The 19,015-nt window shown below is 33.0% G+C and overlaps 1 protein-coding gene across 1 annotated transcript; it reads left to right on the top strand.

The window, feature by feature from the left end:
• Positions 1–2,963: 2,963 nt before the first annotated feature.
• LOC143449152 (cilia- and flagella-associated protein 300-like) lies at positions 2,964–16,540 on the top strand. Its single transcript, XM_076949245.1, has 7 exons — positions 2,964–3,151; positions 5,369–5,450; positions 8,049–8,121; positions 11,218–11,381; positions 12,787–12,959; positions 13,085–13,151; positions 16,199–16,540. Exons 1-7 carry the CDS (start codon positions 3,063–3,065, stop codon positions 16,325–16,327), a joined length of 777 nt encoding a protein of 258 aa, XP_076805360.1. The 5' UTR covers positions 2,964–3,062; the 3' UTR covers positions 16,328–16,540.
• The last annotated feature ends 2,475 nt before the right edge of the window (positions 16,541–19,015 follow it).

Below are 19,015 nucleotides of genomic sequence, written 5' to 3'. Positions count from 1 at the left end.
ACATCATTGGAACATTGGATAAAAGATAAGTGGCCAGAAAGGAGCAGTTTAACACCTGGAGAAAGACATATCATTCATAACCCATTAGTGGATACCAAGAAGATCATCCTGTCGCCACCTAACATCAAACTTGGGGCACTGAAACGATATATTAAAGCCCTAGATCAGAATGGAGATTGCTTTAAGTACATCTGCCTAGCCTTCCCAAGTCTTAGTGAAGAAAAGAAAATGGCTGGCGTTTTTGGTGGCCTACAACTAAGGCAGCTGCTCAGAGATCCAAACTATGCGGCATCAATGAACAAAAATGAAGCAAGGGCTTTGAATGCTTTTTCTTTAGTTATTAAAAACTTCTTTGGCAACAGAAAGGCAGAGAACTATCGAGACCTCGTAAAAGAAATGTTGTCCAGCATGCAAGAGATGAAACGCAATATGAGCATAAAGCTACATTTTCTGAAAAATCATTTAGATTACTTTCCTGAAAACCTTGGGGACGTCAGTGAAGAACAAGGTAATCACTTTGACCAAGATATTGAGTTACGGAAGAGCGCTACCAGTGCCGATGGGACTGCCACATGATGGCAGATTACTGCTGGAACTTGAAGTAAAAAGGTTACACCGCTACAAGATTGTGGCATTTCTGTATCATTACATTGATTGTTCAACGGTTGATTTCTAGTGATGTTTTTTAAATGATTTCGATGCTATGTGTTCGTGTTTTGCATGATTAAACGTTCCAGCAGTTCTGATTAAAACAACCTCTACATTTCAAGGCAGTTTCTTATTTGCAGTATTATTTTATAATGAACATATATATTATCTCAAAAACATGATAGAAACAGAATAACGCCAGATTCCAATTCAGCGCCCCCAAATTAGGTAAAAAAGACCCAAACACAATCTGCTGGAAAAACTGTGTTGACCAGGGAATTATCTTTTAAATTTTTGTTAGTCTATTAAAGAATTTCTCACACACAATTTACTGCTTCTGAGCAGTTTTTTTCAGTACCAACAGTTAGTAACAGGAATGCTAACTGGAATTTCTTCTCTTTTTCTCCGAACTCTGCTTTCTTTTCCCTTCATTTTTTGGTTTTTTGTCTTTTTCTTCATGTGCTTTGGCAATGGAAATTTTACTTCAACAAAATTTTTTTGCTCTAACGTTATGCGGTACTTTGGACATAAACGTTGTAAAACAATCGACTTATACCAAGATTAAGTTCTCGATGAGATGTCCAGATAACTTGCGACGTGCTCTTGTAAAAACATTGGAAGAAACTTCTGATTTTAGTTAATTGAATGCACATATCTATACACTCGTATTTTATTATGTTCGCTCGTTTTGCCGCGTTTATATTGCGTTTTAATCGAACCGTCTTCACATGGTTCTGACACGCTTAATGTTGTGTATTATATTGTTCATTTTTACTTTGCATAGCCAACATTGTGCATGGAGTTAGTTTAAAACAGGGCTTCGGAGCAGGCGTAAATTTTAAATTGCTCCAGCTCCAGCTCCGGAGCTCTCTTTTATCATAAATTAGCTCCAGCTCCAGCTCCTGAGCTCATTGATACCACTGCTCCGGCTCCATTACGTCACAAACTGAGGTTTAAGGAGGAAGGCTCAATTTGGAATATCTATCTCAATGGGTCAGTCAGTAGTCAGTACCATCGGTTGCAACTATGAACATGTGACTGCTCTGCTGTCAAATCCCCAGTAATTCTTAATTTTGTGAAGGGTTGCTCTTTAATTATGTGAATTCAGCCAATAGTAGTAGACTAGTAGCATAGCATCGTATGAAATACATCGGAGCCGGAGCTATGTTTCAAACAACTGGCTCCAGCTCCTGCTCCGGCTCCATTTCAATTTCACGAAGAGCTCCGGCTCCAGCTCCGGTGAAAATGCACGGCTCCGGGGCTCCGGCTCCAAAGCCCTGGTTTAAAAGCATTCATTTTTTATTTCACTACATGAAATTATAATCTTACGGCCATCCAAAATATTTTCAAATGTAACCAGTTTATCCATTTTGTGCGTTTCAACGTTCTTTGTGCAAAAAAAGTGAGACAAGCAAATAACCCTTAAAAAGAGCTTGTGGTTCCGTTCTTTCTTTGAAAAAGAGCATCTTTCTCAAAATAAGTTGTCATAAATAAACCATAACATTCTCTCCTATTAAGATGAGATAAAATATTTTGATCATAGATTAGGTCTGGTTCATAAGCCCTCTACTGATTCGGCCTTGGTAGTTCTGTTTTACAAAGCTGGCATATATACAGATCATACCAGTTTATATGGTACCGAAGTTTGTGTGGCGTTCTTTAAAGTGTTGTTTTGTTCTTAAAAGTACACAGTGAGTTGTTCACTGTAAAGATTTACCATGTGTTCTGATAATGACTAGCCATTTGACACTTTAGTGACAACTTCTTGCTTTAACTATGTCTTACTGTATGGCAAATGGAACACTTTTTATCGTACTGTAAGCCTCCACTGGATACTTTTTATTGTGTTTTCTTGGTAATGCATTTCCACGTAACTTTAGGTTCAAACTTGTACTTGACAAAAGTTGTTAGATACTTGAACAAATATGTTTTAAATTAAGAATTATTTTTGTATTATAAGCATTTTGTACTATTTTAGCAATTGTTTTTCCATTAAAAGAAAATCGCAACTTAGGTATTCAAATTACCTCTCAAAACTTTTTTCCTATGCTTCTATTATTCCAAAACCTTCTTTAACAAGTAACATAAAACCACAGTATTATACGTAGAAAACCAAAACTTTTCACAAAGTACAATTTAAACAAGATATTACAAAGTTTTAATGCTTGCATATCAGCATCTGTTTTTGTTTTGCATTAAGGCATATATATTACTTGTTATGTTACAGGTATTATATCTGTCTTTGAAATGAAATGTAATAATATTGTTGTTATAAAATTTGCATGAAAATGACCAAATAAACATTACATCAACTAACTAACTAACTAATTCAGTTGTCCAACGTAGCTTAAGTTTATTTATTAAAAGTTTTTTTGGTAATTCTTTGTTCTCAAGTAATATTTGGTCATACTGCAATGGATGAAAGCCCGTTTCTGTTTAAACAACTTCAGCGATCTCTACCAACACTGTGCAACAAGCAATTCAAAACGTACTTCGAAAAATGGTAAGTTTTGTCGATGCAGGAAGTTATGGTAGGTGTTCCATATTGCCCTGAGTCAAAGAAGTCTGGTAAAAAAGTGACATAATTATTCAAAAAATGATACTATCTTGCAATTTGGCTTGTATGAACTCTTGGACGTCAGTTTCAATATATGACATGGTACTGCAACTAGGCAAATTTGCATTGGTGACGTCATACAGTTGTTTTTTCTTGTCAGATATAAAATTGCACACCCATGTTAAAGGGAATCTGTTATGGCATGATAATTAGCCATCATAATGCTATTCCCATCACAAAGGGGGGATTAAATTTTTATTGATGTAAAAATGGATATGAATGATAAAAATGATAAACCTTTTAGATCCTACCAACACAAAGTAATCCGAAGATTAAAAATTACCCCCTCACTTTGCAAACTTTCCAACCTGGAGTATGACATGTATTCTTACATTCAAAACAGCCTACAATTCAAAACACTTTCCCACTCAACTGCTGGGTCTAGTGTTGAACAACTTAACGTCACAAATTCAATAGATGAGGTCTAGTATTCGAAGTAACTAATACTACACATGGTGCTGCACTTGAACGTAACTTTGATCCTACCAGCCTACTATTCTAGCTAGTGGCTCGCTTCTTTTCACTCATGGTCCTTCTACTTGGCAATCAAGTCAATTTTAGTCACTCAGGTAACTATTAATTATCTGAAACAATGTTTTTTTACATTTGATAGGATCTAAAGGTTTGCATTTATGATCATTATTGAAAAGCTTAAAGACAAATAAGCCTAATAAAACTATATCTAGTTTCTGAGGCTAGGCTTTCTCTACCTCGAGTTACAAAATGCCGAACAGATAACACTTGTACCATTAAAAACCCTTCTGTAATTGGTCAATCATCCATTACTGAAAAAAAAGATTAAAATAAAACTGTCCAACACGACCACTAAATTTGCGGAAATGAGTCTTGCAACAACAACTTTCCATTGATCTGATATGTGCTTGGACCATTCTCAAACACCAACAACCTTGGTGACGTCACATCCGCTCCCCACAAAATTTTTTTAAAACGGTTTTTCCAATACCTCGTTTATAAAAACAAAATATTGAAATTTTGTTCATATTTTCGGAATCAGTATATTTCTATTCTTTGTTAGAAAATAAGTTTAAAATGATTTCAGTTCCTCTTTAAGTTATTGCTTTTACTGAGTAATTTAAATTCCAGCGTCTAACAAGAAAACTTTGGTTACTAGCGATCAAAATTTGTTTTTCTTACTGATTTAAACTTCCTAACTTAAAAGACTGAAAAAAAACTTCTTTTGAACTATTTCAGAAATCAACTTCCGACAGTTTAAATTTGCAGACATTTTCATTGAGAACGATGGCCTTACTGATGTACCAGTAATACAGTAATATTGTTCATTTTTTAACAGCATTGTACGATGATGTTGAGCATATGGATATACCTCATGTCCTCCACCTAAATCAAAGAGCCATGAGTTTTCCTCGAAAAATTTCTTTAACTTTACTTTTATGAAGAACTGTTTTTCCAAAACCATCAAACAAATCGTTTTCATTTGATTGCAATGTTCCAACAGCATCGGTTCTTTTAATACAAAGCTTGTCAAAGAGATTCGGGGAGAAAAAGAAGTCCATATAAATGCAGTATCGTTCATCCAAAAAAAGGTGAACAAAGCTAAGGACACATTTACTTTCCATGTACCTTTTAGTTTACAAACTTGACAGTTTATCTATAAACAATTGAAGTACTGTTCCATTAGCGACTACAATTACACACTGTCAACTACCATTGATAGGCTATCAGTCATGCCACACTATTGATACCGTCTATACCTAGTGCTTATGTCTAAAACACTTCATAAAAGTGAAGGGAAACCCAAGACTAACCTATACAAGGAAAATCAAAGCACTAACAACCTGCACAGCAGAAGAACGTTTGTACCTGGCAACGAAATTTCTGTAATGCTACTCAACAGTTTGCTTTGGGATAACTATTCATTGATTGATAATAACAAAATTGTTAACACAATATAAAACATGACGATAGTCTAATAATAAAAGAATTTAGTCATTAACTGGTACGCCTATATAAATTGACAGTACACATGTATGCTTTACTTTTTAGCACTGAATGTGCCTAATTAATAATTAAGATGAGTGTGTTGTTGATGTGTTGCCCATGTATATATTTCTGTATTATCAGGTCTTTAAACGAAAGTCTTCAGGCATGGATGTTTTCTTTTGATCAACCATTTCAACATTATATGGCGGACAAGCTTATAAAGGTCAGTTTTGCTTGGTTTTGTTATTATTAAAGTGCAGTAGCAGCACTTTATTTATTATTGGATATGCCTACCCGTAAGTAAACATGTTGGAAACTCAAAAATTACACAGCTCTTTTCTACAAGTCAACAACTTAACATTTATTTAAAGCTGAAAATCTTTTTTGTTGACCCCAGGACATGAACAGAACCTGTATATTATCTTGAAATTAATCCTAAAAATCACTCATAATCAAGGGCAGCTTTAAAAATTTTCTAAGGGGGTTTTTGCCAAAACCTGATGATGGGGTAAAATCACAAAGTGATAGATGCAAAAGGTCAATGGCTTTAACTTGTTAGTTCATATATGCCACTCTTAATCTAGTTGCATAATTTAGAATACCTGGTTTACTTATTTTTATCATGCCACTGGTTTATGAAAATTATTCTCTGTTAAGTCTTGGCACATAAAATGTCAAATTTTTGATTTAGAAAATAAGTTTAACATTGTAGGACACATTTTTTGGAATAAAAGCTCGTGCAAACATGTTTCAATTTTAAAGTGTGGTTAAAGTTTGCCTCTTGCAATCTGCCACATTTGCTCTCGCTACCATTAAAGTGAGGGGCAAGTCCAAAAATAAGTTGGCTTGAAATCACGAAGTATTTATCAGTAAAATTACTGGAGAAAGGATTTTATTAATACATAGTGATTAAGCAGGTATTGCCATATACAGTAAAGTTATGCTGTATTCTCAAAACTGACTTCATTTGGATACTTAACAATCTTTTGCTGGGGTTTGCATAAATTTATAATTGCACATAAACGTATAGAATATAAATGATGAGGTGTTAACATTTAAAAAAAATATTATCTTTAGAGTTAAATAAAGTAACGTGGGTTTCGGCCAAAAGTATCGAAAAGATAAAATTTCAGACAAACTTGCAATAATCACATAATTGTTTTAAATCCACAATTCAAACACATCTAAAAGTTGAAAAATCATCACGGTAAAAAATAACAAAAAAGCAGTAGGCCTACATACATACATATCTTATCGGTTGAATACTACACCAGTTGTAGTATTTGCTATAGTTTAGTATAATATTACTGTGCTGTCATCCTTGTTTTTTTGCAAAGCAGATTCTTATAACAAGCTTCCTATTCTTACAATATAAAGCTATTTTTGTATCACCAATTAAATCAGGTCATAGCGCTGACATGCTACTATCACAAACCAACATTGATTAAGCAACATTTATTTGCTAACTCGGCTGAAAACTTACTACCACCACTCTTAAGATATAGGCACAACATTTATATTCACCAAAGGTGTGTGACAAATTGTTTTTAATGGATAAAAGGGAAAGATAAAGTGTAAAAACGATCGTAAATCCTGATTTGAAAACATGTGTAAGGTAGTATTAATTAGCAAAGTGTTGCAAACAAACAACCCAATAATGACAGATACATGGTTTAACAAAGTTCATGACATTTGTATTGCAAAGTTTTACTCTTTTGATGGCAGTCACTGGTATTTTATCAGAAAAATGTCTATACCATGGAAGCAATTTTGTTATTTTTGTTTTATGTCAGAGACAAGCTGAAAAACAGATTAAGATTATTTACTATAACTGGTATTAAACAGCTTTCTTTCTGAAAAATATTTTCTCTTACGTAACTGTGAATCTTTAACGAGGTAATCTGTGACCAACGTTAGTGGGGCTCAAACAACATTCATCTTCTGCTTTGTACAGTATGACATAACGTCAACTCTGTCACCTTCATATGTTAACCAAAAACTGTTTATTCCAAATGTTCTAGCTTAGTTGCAGTTACTAAGTGCTACTCTAATGATGGCCTACTTATTTATAAATAAATGATGTGGACATTTGATATCGTTTTTCACGTATTTGTTTTTGCTCCTAATAAATGAGCCAACAGTGGTGAATTAGAAACAAGAACACTGTGAGTATAGCCAGAAGCATAACCATATCGTCTTTCTTTTCTTACATCAATCAATTATGTTAAAAATATCAAGCATCTGTTAGGTGATTTGAATCACATTGTTCTCTCTCTATTTGGAACCTATTTCATCCTCTCAAGAGAATCATGGGGCAGCAGCTCTCGAAGTTTCCTAAACAGTTTGCAATCTTTTTCTACATCTGCTAGTTAGGTTAAAGGGATATCTAGTTGTGAGACTCGTGACATTACTCAAGATTGAATAAATTACAGTTATCAGCGATAAAGCATTTTTCGGGACTCATCTAAAATGAAAAGAACCTACATTTATAACCAAATTGCGCATAGATGAGATTTATAAGAACATATTTTGGTGTGACTGTCCTAGCACATTCATACATAATTACTAATTTTGTGCTACATTACAAACTGAAAACATTTTACCACATTGGTATCTATGCTGGAAATTGTGTGAATTTTATGTTGTAGTTTCATTCAGTCCAAAATACAGAAGTTGAGTTTACCGTGTTTAAATCACTATATGTAAAGATCCAGATTTTTTCAACTCAAGATACTTCATCTTGATATTGCTTTGAACTCAATTTATCTTTTTCTTCTTGTCATGGTAACTAATTTATTTATTTTTCGTTTACAATGTCAAGAACTTCTTCAATGATCCGGATGTTCTTGCAGCAGTTCAACAAAATGATGCCTCAGGATGTTGGACAAAGTTAGGTGAAGTCACTTTTTTGTTGTACAATTTAGGATATGATTTTAGCCAGAAACTGATGAAGCCGTTTCCCGGCAAAATGTATATTTCTGCGTAATTATCTTACTGGCTGATCCAAAGTTTTTTTATACATTACCCATGTGAATCAGCTATACAGCGAATATTCATTTACGCAATTTCTCTTAATTTGAAATTTTGGATAAATGGATTTTGGACATGAGTCCGCCAATCGCAGCAAATTCAAATGCATTTAATCAATTACATATAGATCAAAGCTTTTTAACTCGAATTTTAGCCAACTGGAAGTGTTTTTGTGATCCCCAGAAGATAAATGGCGCCTGTTATTAAAAATTTAATCGAAAAATTATTCATTGTAAAGTATATTGGTTTGTTATAGGTTAGAAATGTCAAATGTTAATTTTATGACCTATAATAATATAATATCTCTTCAGCTTAAAACTCGCACACGAACTCCTTTGTACGACATTTAACAACTTGAGTTGTGGATGTCATGATCTTGTAGTTAAAAGCAGAAGGTTACTCCAAAAAGGATAAACTATTTTATGACTGTTTCAATATTAGTAGGCTAGCTTAGGTAATGCCAAGGGTACTAGGTCTAAATGGCCATTATACATTAACAGCATTACGTTTAATGAATTTTAGAGTAAACAATATTAACCAATTGCTAAAGATGCTCTTGTTATGAATGACGCACCCATGATTTATCAGTTAGTTGTCGCCAATTTTTCATTTTTTTTGTGTTGAGCATGCAATTATTTTGATAACTGTTGTACTTGAATAACCCAATTATTATGATCAGTAATTCTACAAATGAAGGAGTGGGCATTTGTTGGTTATTCATATATCTGACTCATTCATAATTCATTTTTTTACTAACAACCATTGCAATTCATTCATTCATTGGACTTGACCAACCAACCGCAACCAAACGCGCAACCCTGTCCAACCATGAACTCCTCCATCGTATAATATTAAGTTATCCTGTGATCATCTAAAATGATGTGTTGCGACTCCCAATCGTTTAAGTAAAAATGTGACATTACATACATGGCACCTAAAGTATTAAAAAGTTCATTTGCTGTACACATGCCGACCCATAGGATCATAAAAGTTATAGATTTGTAAACAGTTTACATTTATATTAAAACCAAGCATGTGCTTGTGTGATTATACATAATAATCTTTGTTCATAAACTTCATACTAACATGAAAATGCTTGGAACTTCACAAATAACACCATATACACAATTTATAGGGTAATACATTATTTTAGAATTGGAGTGATTCGTTCATGACAAGCGAAATTTTTTCATTTTTGTTTTAAGATGACAATTTAAATACACTTACATTGGCAACACTAAATGTTTTTTTTTTTGCAATACAGTGGAAGTTTGAAGCTTAAGTGACCCAATGAACTACTTTAGTGTATCCAAAGTTTAATTACATTTGCAGGAAATATCCTCGCAAAAGAAGCTGGGCAGAAGCAGGGTGTTACTTTTGTGTTCATGAAGGGACAATTTTGATACATGACGAGGGGATTTTTGAGGTTATTTTGAGATAATGTGCTTTTATAATATTCTAAAAACACTTTGAGTTAACTGAAATTTCAAGTTAGGGATGGAAAATACTGTGTGTTTTACTTGGACCAGTTAAGGTGCTCCGAGTATTCCAAATTAAGAAATGTAAAAGAGATTACTTTCTACTCATCATTGTGAAAGAATACTAGCATTAAAAAACGAAATTTTATCTACCAAGTCGTGCTAATTTATAGTTTGGATATGTACAGGCACATGTAGGCCTATATGTGTAGATTAAACCACTTCGTTTAAGAAAGGCAGCATGTCGACAAAACTATTGACTGCTTTTGTGGCAAGCATCAACATATATTGGCTTGGTAGGATAGCGAGCACAGCTAGTTACAGTTGGTGACTTGTCGTCAAAAACACAGTCTTTTTTTAGCTGAAAGCAAGACACTATGTTATCTTTGAGTTAAACACGCTTTTTAATGGTCTTTTGTTAATCAACGTTTTTTTCCTATTATTTCTTCTTTATTTATTTTGACAAATTGAGCATGTCCAACTGTGGGTGAAATATATTTCTGTTTTTAACACCTTATGTACCAGCTGACTACGGTTTCAATTTATTTAAATGGTAGTGAAATGTTGCCCAGGTAGTGATTGCTTAACAGGTACCACAGACACGAAGTATTCGATCCAGTGTCTGAGCCAAAGTTTTTTTCCTGTTCTGCTCTAATGTAATAAGCGACAGGAAGATAAAAATAAGAAAGAACAACCAAACATCTAGCTGCATGTCATAAGATTAGCTTTATAAGAATTATTTCAAGCAGGTTGTAACCAAAATGAACCGAAAACGTAAAAATAAACAAGACACATAAATGTCAATGATTCCATCATTATTACATAATAATGGAAGATTTAGTAATTGTATGTGCCAGTCTTAAGAAGGTCACAAATTGCATCACTTCAAAATTTAGCAGGCAAGTGATATTGAATTGATAGTGGGATATATAGCTAATGACTAATAATAATAATGCTTGTGATCAGTTGTGCATCATTTTTGATGCAAGTTATACATTTAAGACTTGTTCAATGCTGCAAGTACTTTGCAATAGGTGCAATTATCGGCCCTTCAAAACCATGGGATGTCGTTTTTCCACGCTTATTTGTTGGTATATGTGGTTTGTTTAAGCGCTAATCCGGGTGCTGCTTGACGCATTCGTCTTTATTGAATTTTGGGCTACTTTGTATTCGAATCGAATTAAAAACAATGCAGAAAGTAGTTTTAAACAGCTCTAAATGTATTAATGTTTTAGTGTAATTAAGAAGGGAAATATGTGTGATTGTTTTTATAGATAGATGTATGGAACAAAAAAAATGTATGTGTATATAAAAGATAAAAATACCTGCTGGCTGTTAGTTGAGTTCTACTAATAATGAGTTTACAAACCTCCATCCTACCAGAAACTTCCCTTGCCCCCCTCCCCCCCCCCCCCCCAGTTTAAGATCCCTATTCTCCTGTAAATAAAGCAATGAACATGATTTTTCAAATTTTCTGTGTAGAGCCTCCAAAATCCATTCAATTTGAGGAATTGGGCACTACTGTCACATCAATGAATTTTTTTGATAAGCTAACTGAAGAAGGTATAGTGAGAGAAAATGGAAACATTTGTAAATGCTTTGATGAATTCTATGAAGGGATACCGATTTCAGATGAACTGAGAAAGGCATGTATTAATTTGCATATAACATTTTGCAATCATTTGTTATACATAGTAGGTCATTTTCTCCTAAATTGGGGTTTGACCTCCCACATTAAGTCATTCAATCTCTATATGATATATGTCATATGTCTTAGTCACCTGGCTGTTTGATATTCCAGGTCCCCTTTCAGCCTGCTGCTTCTCACTTTCAATTTTTTTACCTTCTCCAACCATAAAAATTTTCCGTTTTCTCCACACGAATAATAACTTTAACCAGCTTTACCTTATTACATTGCTACATCTTGTACACTATGCTTTCTCCTGACTTTCACTTTACCTATTTTCTTACTCACTCTCCGTCTAAGCATGTTCTTTTCAATTCAAACATGTTGGTTAAAGCCCATCATTTAAGAAATTTGTTAGTCACGAAACGAAAACATATATGTGTGAACAATATATGGAGTCAATTCATACTCCCAATTATAAACATTGCATAAATTCGGGATTTTGGTGGGATTCATAGCCTTCAGGATAGTGTCATTTATGAAAACTTTTTTTCGGGAAAGCGTTGTAGACCTGAATATTTTATTTCTTTTTACATTTATAAACTTCTTGCCTGACATAATTTGCTAACACAACAAATTTCATCCCAATCCATAAGAATAAAATATAGTTTTGCCTGCAATTGACAATGTGACATGACAGTTAGCAACTATGGTAGCTACCAACTAATGCCAACCTGTTAACAAAATTTAACTAAATATTACGCCATATTAATTATATACCTTATTTTTTCTCCATCCTTACTGATTCATCCATCCCATAACGATGTACTTAATGGACTCAAAGCTATAAACCACAACTGGTTGGGTGCATGTCTTGTAAGTAAGACCTTTGATTAATCAGAGTCGTTATACAGTAGTAACTCACCTGATAATTCTCCAAATTTTGTCTATCTTGCTTGTAAAACATCCTATGACTTAGCTTAACCACGGGAAGTTTGATACTACTTTGTACTGTACAATCAAACTACAAGTCTTTTCTTTTCAACTCTTCACTCATTCCATTGGTCTTCATGCAATCAAAACTTGCAACAACAACAGAAAGGCTGCCTTTTTCTACTCTGTATTTGATGGATCCATTTTTCAAACATTTGACTTTGAAGCACTTCAAATCTTTTTATTAAAAAGGATTAGCAAGAAAAAGATGTTAATTATCAAAACTGCAATTGCTAACCCAATATGAAGAAATTTTCTTGGTTGTTTGCTGCCAAATTTACTAACTTCAGATTATTCGAAGTAATTTAATTGGTCTCTTCAAGTTGAGGAGCTTCCACCATGTATCCTGTATATTGTTTTATCTGGTCAAAGTGCCCTCGTAAAATTATGTCATTTAAAGTTTAAAACTTTTCTCATTATCTTTTCTGCAGATGTTGTTGGTTGAAGATTCTGAAAATTTTGAATGCTATAATGACAGTGAACGAATTGAACTGCTTTTTAAGCTGTTCATGCATGTAGTGATTGGCGGTTCTTTATGCCAATATGAAGATACAATTCAGCCATATTTTGATGTAACAAAATCACTTTATAAAGATATCGTGAGGTACCTTATTACTATTCATTCGTGTTTAATATCTTGTGATTTGCTTCTAGCTATAACATGTATTGTTGTGCACATAGAAGATATTGAAATGACAAGTAGGTACAACTTGATCTTCATATGTTCAGTGTTTTGAAGCACCCAGAAACAAAAGAATTAAATGTTGTCTCCAAGGCTTATCAAGTATCTGCTCAGGTACAGAATGACGCTTGAATAATATACTATAAAAGAGCATGGAAAGTAGATTAATGTGCCACATAACTTATGGTAATTCAGCTTTTGAAATACTTCAAATTTGAAATCATAAAATTTCAATGCCACACTCTAATATTATTTTAAAATGTTAAATGTAAAGAACTTAATAATTGATTGAACTGTATCATTATTGTGAGGTTAAACAATTGTATTTTTCCTGTGGCATAACGTGCAACACAACATGACGTGATAAAGGAAGTTTTTGACATTTTTTTGGAAAAATGTTTCTTAAGTCAAGATGATTTAATGCAGGCCTCAGCTTTCATTGAGTTACACAAATAATCTTATTTTTGTAGGCCTAACAACATATAAATGACAGCTTTTGTCAATATATAACCTAATACCTTTTGTATGCCAGCAGAGCTAGTCTGAAATTATAATGTATCTTGTGTCACAAATTAAAAAAATATTGTAGTAACTGCAAAGTTCATTAACGAACATTATACATTATTTATATAAACTCTAGCAAGTGTTTCAATGTTTTAACAATTATTTGATGTAGCTTGTTATAAAAGCTACAGCATTTTTTGACATGCTTTGTGAACATGGATATAAAGAATGTTCAGCATAAATGTCGTAAAAGTTGTAGGTGTTTGGATCTGCAAAATTTGGTAAATGCTTACTTAAGTTGAACAAAGAAAAACTCTACTTCAATTAATCAAAAAATTATTGCCGCATAGACATGTTTCCCATTTGTAAGGACCTTAGAATGAAGTGTCTGCTGGTAGTATCCAGGGAAACATGATGAGGATAGATATTACCTTGGATTCTTATATTTGACTTTTACCAGTTGAGGTAAAAAGGACATATATATTCTCATTGACACTTAAGCTCCTAAGCAGCTAACTTTATTCTAACATAACTGAACTAGAGTCGTGAATGTATGTCCACATTTACGATTAAACAACTGAAGCATAATTTTTTATTGGCAATTCGTTCCACAAATTCACAAGCAGTAACTGTGTTTGTCCCATTATTTGCTTTATCATTATTGATCTGTAATTTGTGTATGATAACAATTTCATGGTACCAACCCATCTGTCAAACACTTAACGCTCATTTTCTAATAAATCCGAACTTCATGGCAAATCTAATCTTAGGAGCTTCTTCTCTGCAATGTTTTTGCGAGGCCACGATACAGTCTAGCAGTGCAGGATTTACATTTCTATCATTGATATTTCTCGAATATTCAAACAAATCTGAATAACTTGGTAATAGTTTTTCAATTTTTAATGCATTTTGTAGGCCATTGTAGGTTGACTCAAAGCACTTTGTATGCGGACATCAAATACTGTACCAAAACAATGCTTGCATTTGTAGCTCCATTTGTAACAGCGGGCAGGCAAAGTCTTTATCAACCTTACAAATTGTTAGTTTTATTGTGTATTTTTCAGAAAATCCATGGGGCCCTTTGAAATTTTGTACGTGCATTAAGGAGGCGTATGGGTATGAAAAGGGGGCCACTTACTTACCTTAATCTTGTAAGTACTAAAGTTATCAAAAACACAATTATTCAAAAACCGCTACGTGCTTGCTGCAATTTTGCACCCAAACTCTGCATACCTGAGATTATGTCATATTGGAAAATGGCGTTAGTCACATATCTTAAGCACCCGTTACATAAACCAAAATCAAAGGTGGATTTTGGTTGCTAAAAATACACATTTCACTTATTTTTATGCCAATTTTTGCATTTGCACACGACTCAAAATTTTGAATGTGTCAACTGTTAGTACCGGAGATAATTCCAAGGCTAAAACCGAACGCCAACCAAGCTACCCTTTGATCGGTCAAAACACGTATTTAAGGGTAGTATGTAGCTCATTGAAGTGAAGGGAAAATCCAAAAAATCAAAGAATAGTTGTTGCCAAAAATGTGTCGCAAATTTGGCCTTTTTTATGACCCGAGATGGCGGTTATGACGTCACGGTGCAAAACTACATGCTTGATAACTGAAGTAGACTAGCTAGTGAAGTGCTTTTGTAGTGTATCCTGCTTTTATAACTAAGTTGACTGAAAAATGCTTTTAAAGATGTTTACTGAAGTCACATTTACAAGAATATTAAATAAAAAGTCTTTTAAATTTCTCACAGCGCTATAAATCTGTTTTTGAAAATTTTTGGTTTCGAGAAATTCCCAAATTTAGCGATTTTTTTTAAGTCAAAACTTTGGGGCTCAAGAATGAGATCAGAAAGTTAAAATTTTCAAAACTTTGTTTGCAACTTTGAATTCGGTTAATACAGAATGGGATTGTGTGTTAAACATTACGTTAATATGAAGAACCATGTACTGGTCAAACTTCTCGTTACGGTTGGTACCGGATTAGGCTTGCACCCACAGTCAAAACTGAGCTTGGTGAGCTGTAGCTTAGCATCTACATTCACCAGCACAAATACACCAACGGTAAGCTAGCTCGGGCTTAAGTACGTTTTTGAGTCATGCACATCGTCTTACGTTGTGCCATACTAAGAGCCATCATCATGAACAATGATTTTGCGTTTTTTGCCACTTATTTGTGGCAATAATTGCCCAACCACTAAATACTTTCTCCAGTATACTGACTGCTAACTACTCTTTGATTTAAGGCCAACTTGTTTTGGACTTGCTTGGCTATCACTTCATGAGACTTCCATTTCGGCAAAAAAAAATTGTTAAATGTAGTAAAAATACCATTTTTGGTTACATGCAACTTGGATCTTTTAATCATGCCATCTTCTAGGTTAATTTCTTGGCCGACAAAAACCATACCAGCCTTTAATTGATCTAAAACTAACCGCTTGTTTTGTACCCTAAGTAAGTGTGCGACATTTTCATGTAAATTTCATTTTAGGGTATTGACGGCACATTTAAAGTTGTTAACAGTGATGTTATATTGTGGATACATCCAACTTAGGAAGTTTGTTCATATTTTCTGTTATAATGATTTTGTTTCATGCGAAGTTGCGTTGCGTATGTTTCTTGCTTTTTCACAACATCCTTACCTTGTAGGATGGTTTGGATAGGACTTTCTATCCATCGGCAGAGGAGCATCCACAGAATTTTGCCTACATTGTCATAGATCCTATTAAGCGTCATGTTACACTGTTACATCATTCTTGGGGAAAGGGATTTTGGTGAACCTTAAAAAAACGTTTATTTTCTTGTTTTGATGATACTGTACCATGAAATTTTTTTCTGTTTGCTCTTGTTGAATCTAAATTTATTGTGTTGTGGTATTTCAAATCTATTGCGACTTCGAACATAAATGTTTATAGGTTAACTAGACAATGCTAACTGTTTATCTACTGCACTTGCTGTGGACAGTTAATACAGTATAAGAAAGATTGAGAACTTCATATTTTATCACAACAGTTCAGTTCTGTATCAGTTTAAACCACTTACTTTATTTTTTGCAATAACTGTGCTATGCAAGAGCCCAGAAGAAACAAAGGTAATGATAAACATTGGGTATAATTAATCAAAAAATTCATTTTTTATTTGATTTGATATTTTGGCCCATACGAACCTGGACATTCAAGGTTGACTAGAATTGATTACTAAAGTAATTGTTAAATAGTTTGCATCATTATGAGGCAGTACAGGTAGACGATATGTATTGCATTACATAGTCAAATGCAAAACTGTGGTAGGCCTGTAGCAACACGTCTGTATTGTGTCAAACAAAAGTTAGAAATTTATGGAGCTTTTGGAATCCTAGATATAGGTCTCTGCAGTCTTTTGAGAACCACTGCTATAAGGGGCTTACAAAAAGAACTTGACTTTTGCAATTTATAGATATGCCAAAGCAAATAACAAATACTTAAAAGATCATGATTCAAATAAACCATCAAATTGCATGACATACTTAAGTGCAAAAAATTTATATTGTTGGACAATGAGTCAAGATTTACCTACAGGTAATTTTAAGAAATCAGAAGAAATATTAAGTGCTTTATACTCTTTGGAAATTTAGATAATATAAATATCAGACATATAACTGATGACCATGCAAAAGGTATAACAAGAGCAGAATTAACATCAATTTATCACGAAGCAAAAGAAGAACCATACAATTTTATGGTATTCGATAAAACAGCTAAGCATAAACCTCTTCGTTACAGGAAATACTTTGATTATTGTTATGTTTATGTATACTACAAAACATGCTTTTTGTAAATGAAGAAGAATTAAAAAATAAAAATAATGTTTTTAAAGAATATCTTAACAATAGAAAATTTTTAAAAGAATGCCAAAATCAATTTATACTTTAAACTTTGAGAATATTTTCAATGAAGAACGATTAGTATCAGAAAACGATTTCGATATACAGTAGTTAAACTTTTAAAAAGTGGACCAAGTTACATAACTGGATTAAAAGATAGAACTACAAGAATTAGTAAAAGTTTAGGTTGAATGAGAATAAAACATGGTGTTGCTAAAATTATGAATGACAAACAAATTCATACTTTCAGAAATCACAGAGAAAATTTAAATAAATTGTTAGGAGGTATGTCTTTTAAAAGCAGGAGTGGATTCGTGTGAATCCAAATAAACTTTGCGAAAAACGTAACTTATTTGTAGCAGCCAAGCAAGCTGGCAATAATAACAAAGGTTAAGACAGAGAAATTAAAAAAACTGAAATCAAACGATTGTATTTTACACTATGAGTTTCAACAATTGTCCAACAATATAATAAAATGACATCAATGCGCATTCGGTATCATTATTATTCGATGCTAGAAAAGGACAAGGAAAATCAGTAAACTTTGTAACTAGTTTCAATCCACCATTACAATTTGATATTAAAAAGAATTATGAAATAGCATTAATAAGTTCTCAAATATGGTATCTTTGGCACAATATTACAAATAATAACAATAAATTTGGTAATAAAAAAATAAAATATTTAATCAAAATCAAAGGTGATGATGAAAATGGTATTACCATTACTTCAAATTACAATATATTAAAGTCAAGGCTAGAACATAAAAATAATTATACAGTTGACTTCATCACACCAAACCCTATAAGAACAGTCTTGGGATTTTGTGCAATACAATGGAATGAAAACAGAATTTAAACAATTGATGTTGATTTGAAAAATGCAAGAGTAACTTATTATATTCACCTTCACGAAGCGATTTCCGGTCGTGAGGCATAGTCATCCGTAAAATTATATAGATTAACTATAAAAGATTATAACACAACCAGAATTTTGATTGAAAAGAAAGAAAATAATTGGTGGAAGTTTTCTTAAAAATGTATATGATAAAGTTAAATTTTTTTATAGTGTTGGTTCAAAAATTCTCAACAGAGTACCTACTGGTGGAAAATCTGAGCTGTAAAATACAGCAATGAAAGCTGTAAAAAATGTATTTACACAGAATACAGAAAAACCCATAGGGAAAAATGAAGACCTTACACAGAATATAGAAAAGCTATCTGAAAGGCGGTCTGCGTTACCCAAAGGGCACTCTGAGCTGAATGATAGATCAAGAGCTATCTTGAGTAATTTAATGTCTGGTTCTGGTTTTAGGAAACTTTAAAAAAATATATTTACTAATAATAAAAGAAATAGCAAGTCAATATTTGAAAATTAAAAAAGCAATTTAATTGATAATTCAATAATAGAGTTTGAATTGTTAACTATTTACCAAGAGACTCTAACAATATGAACAAAGATGGACAACATATTATTGAAACTAAAGATGAAGATGTTTTTCTTTTACTTCATAAAACATATTTAGAAATCAGAGGAAAACTTCAAACGAATTCAAATGTTAATTACAATTCTGATGATGTAATTTTATTGGTAAACAATGATTG

Source organism: Clavelina lepadiformis, chromosome 3 (assembly GCF_947623445.1).
Source record: "Clavelina lepadiformis chromosome 3, kaClaLepa1.1, whole genome shotgun sequence".
Classification (NCBI taxonomy): Eukaryota; Metazoa; Chordata; class Ascidiacea; order Aplousobranchia; family Clavelinidae; genus Clavelina; species Clavelina lepadiformis.
Note: the sequence above shows the minus strand (reverse complement) of the source record. Positions and strands in the feature narration are given on the sequence as shown.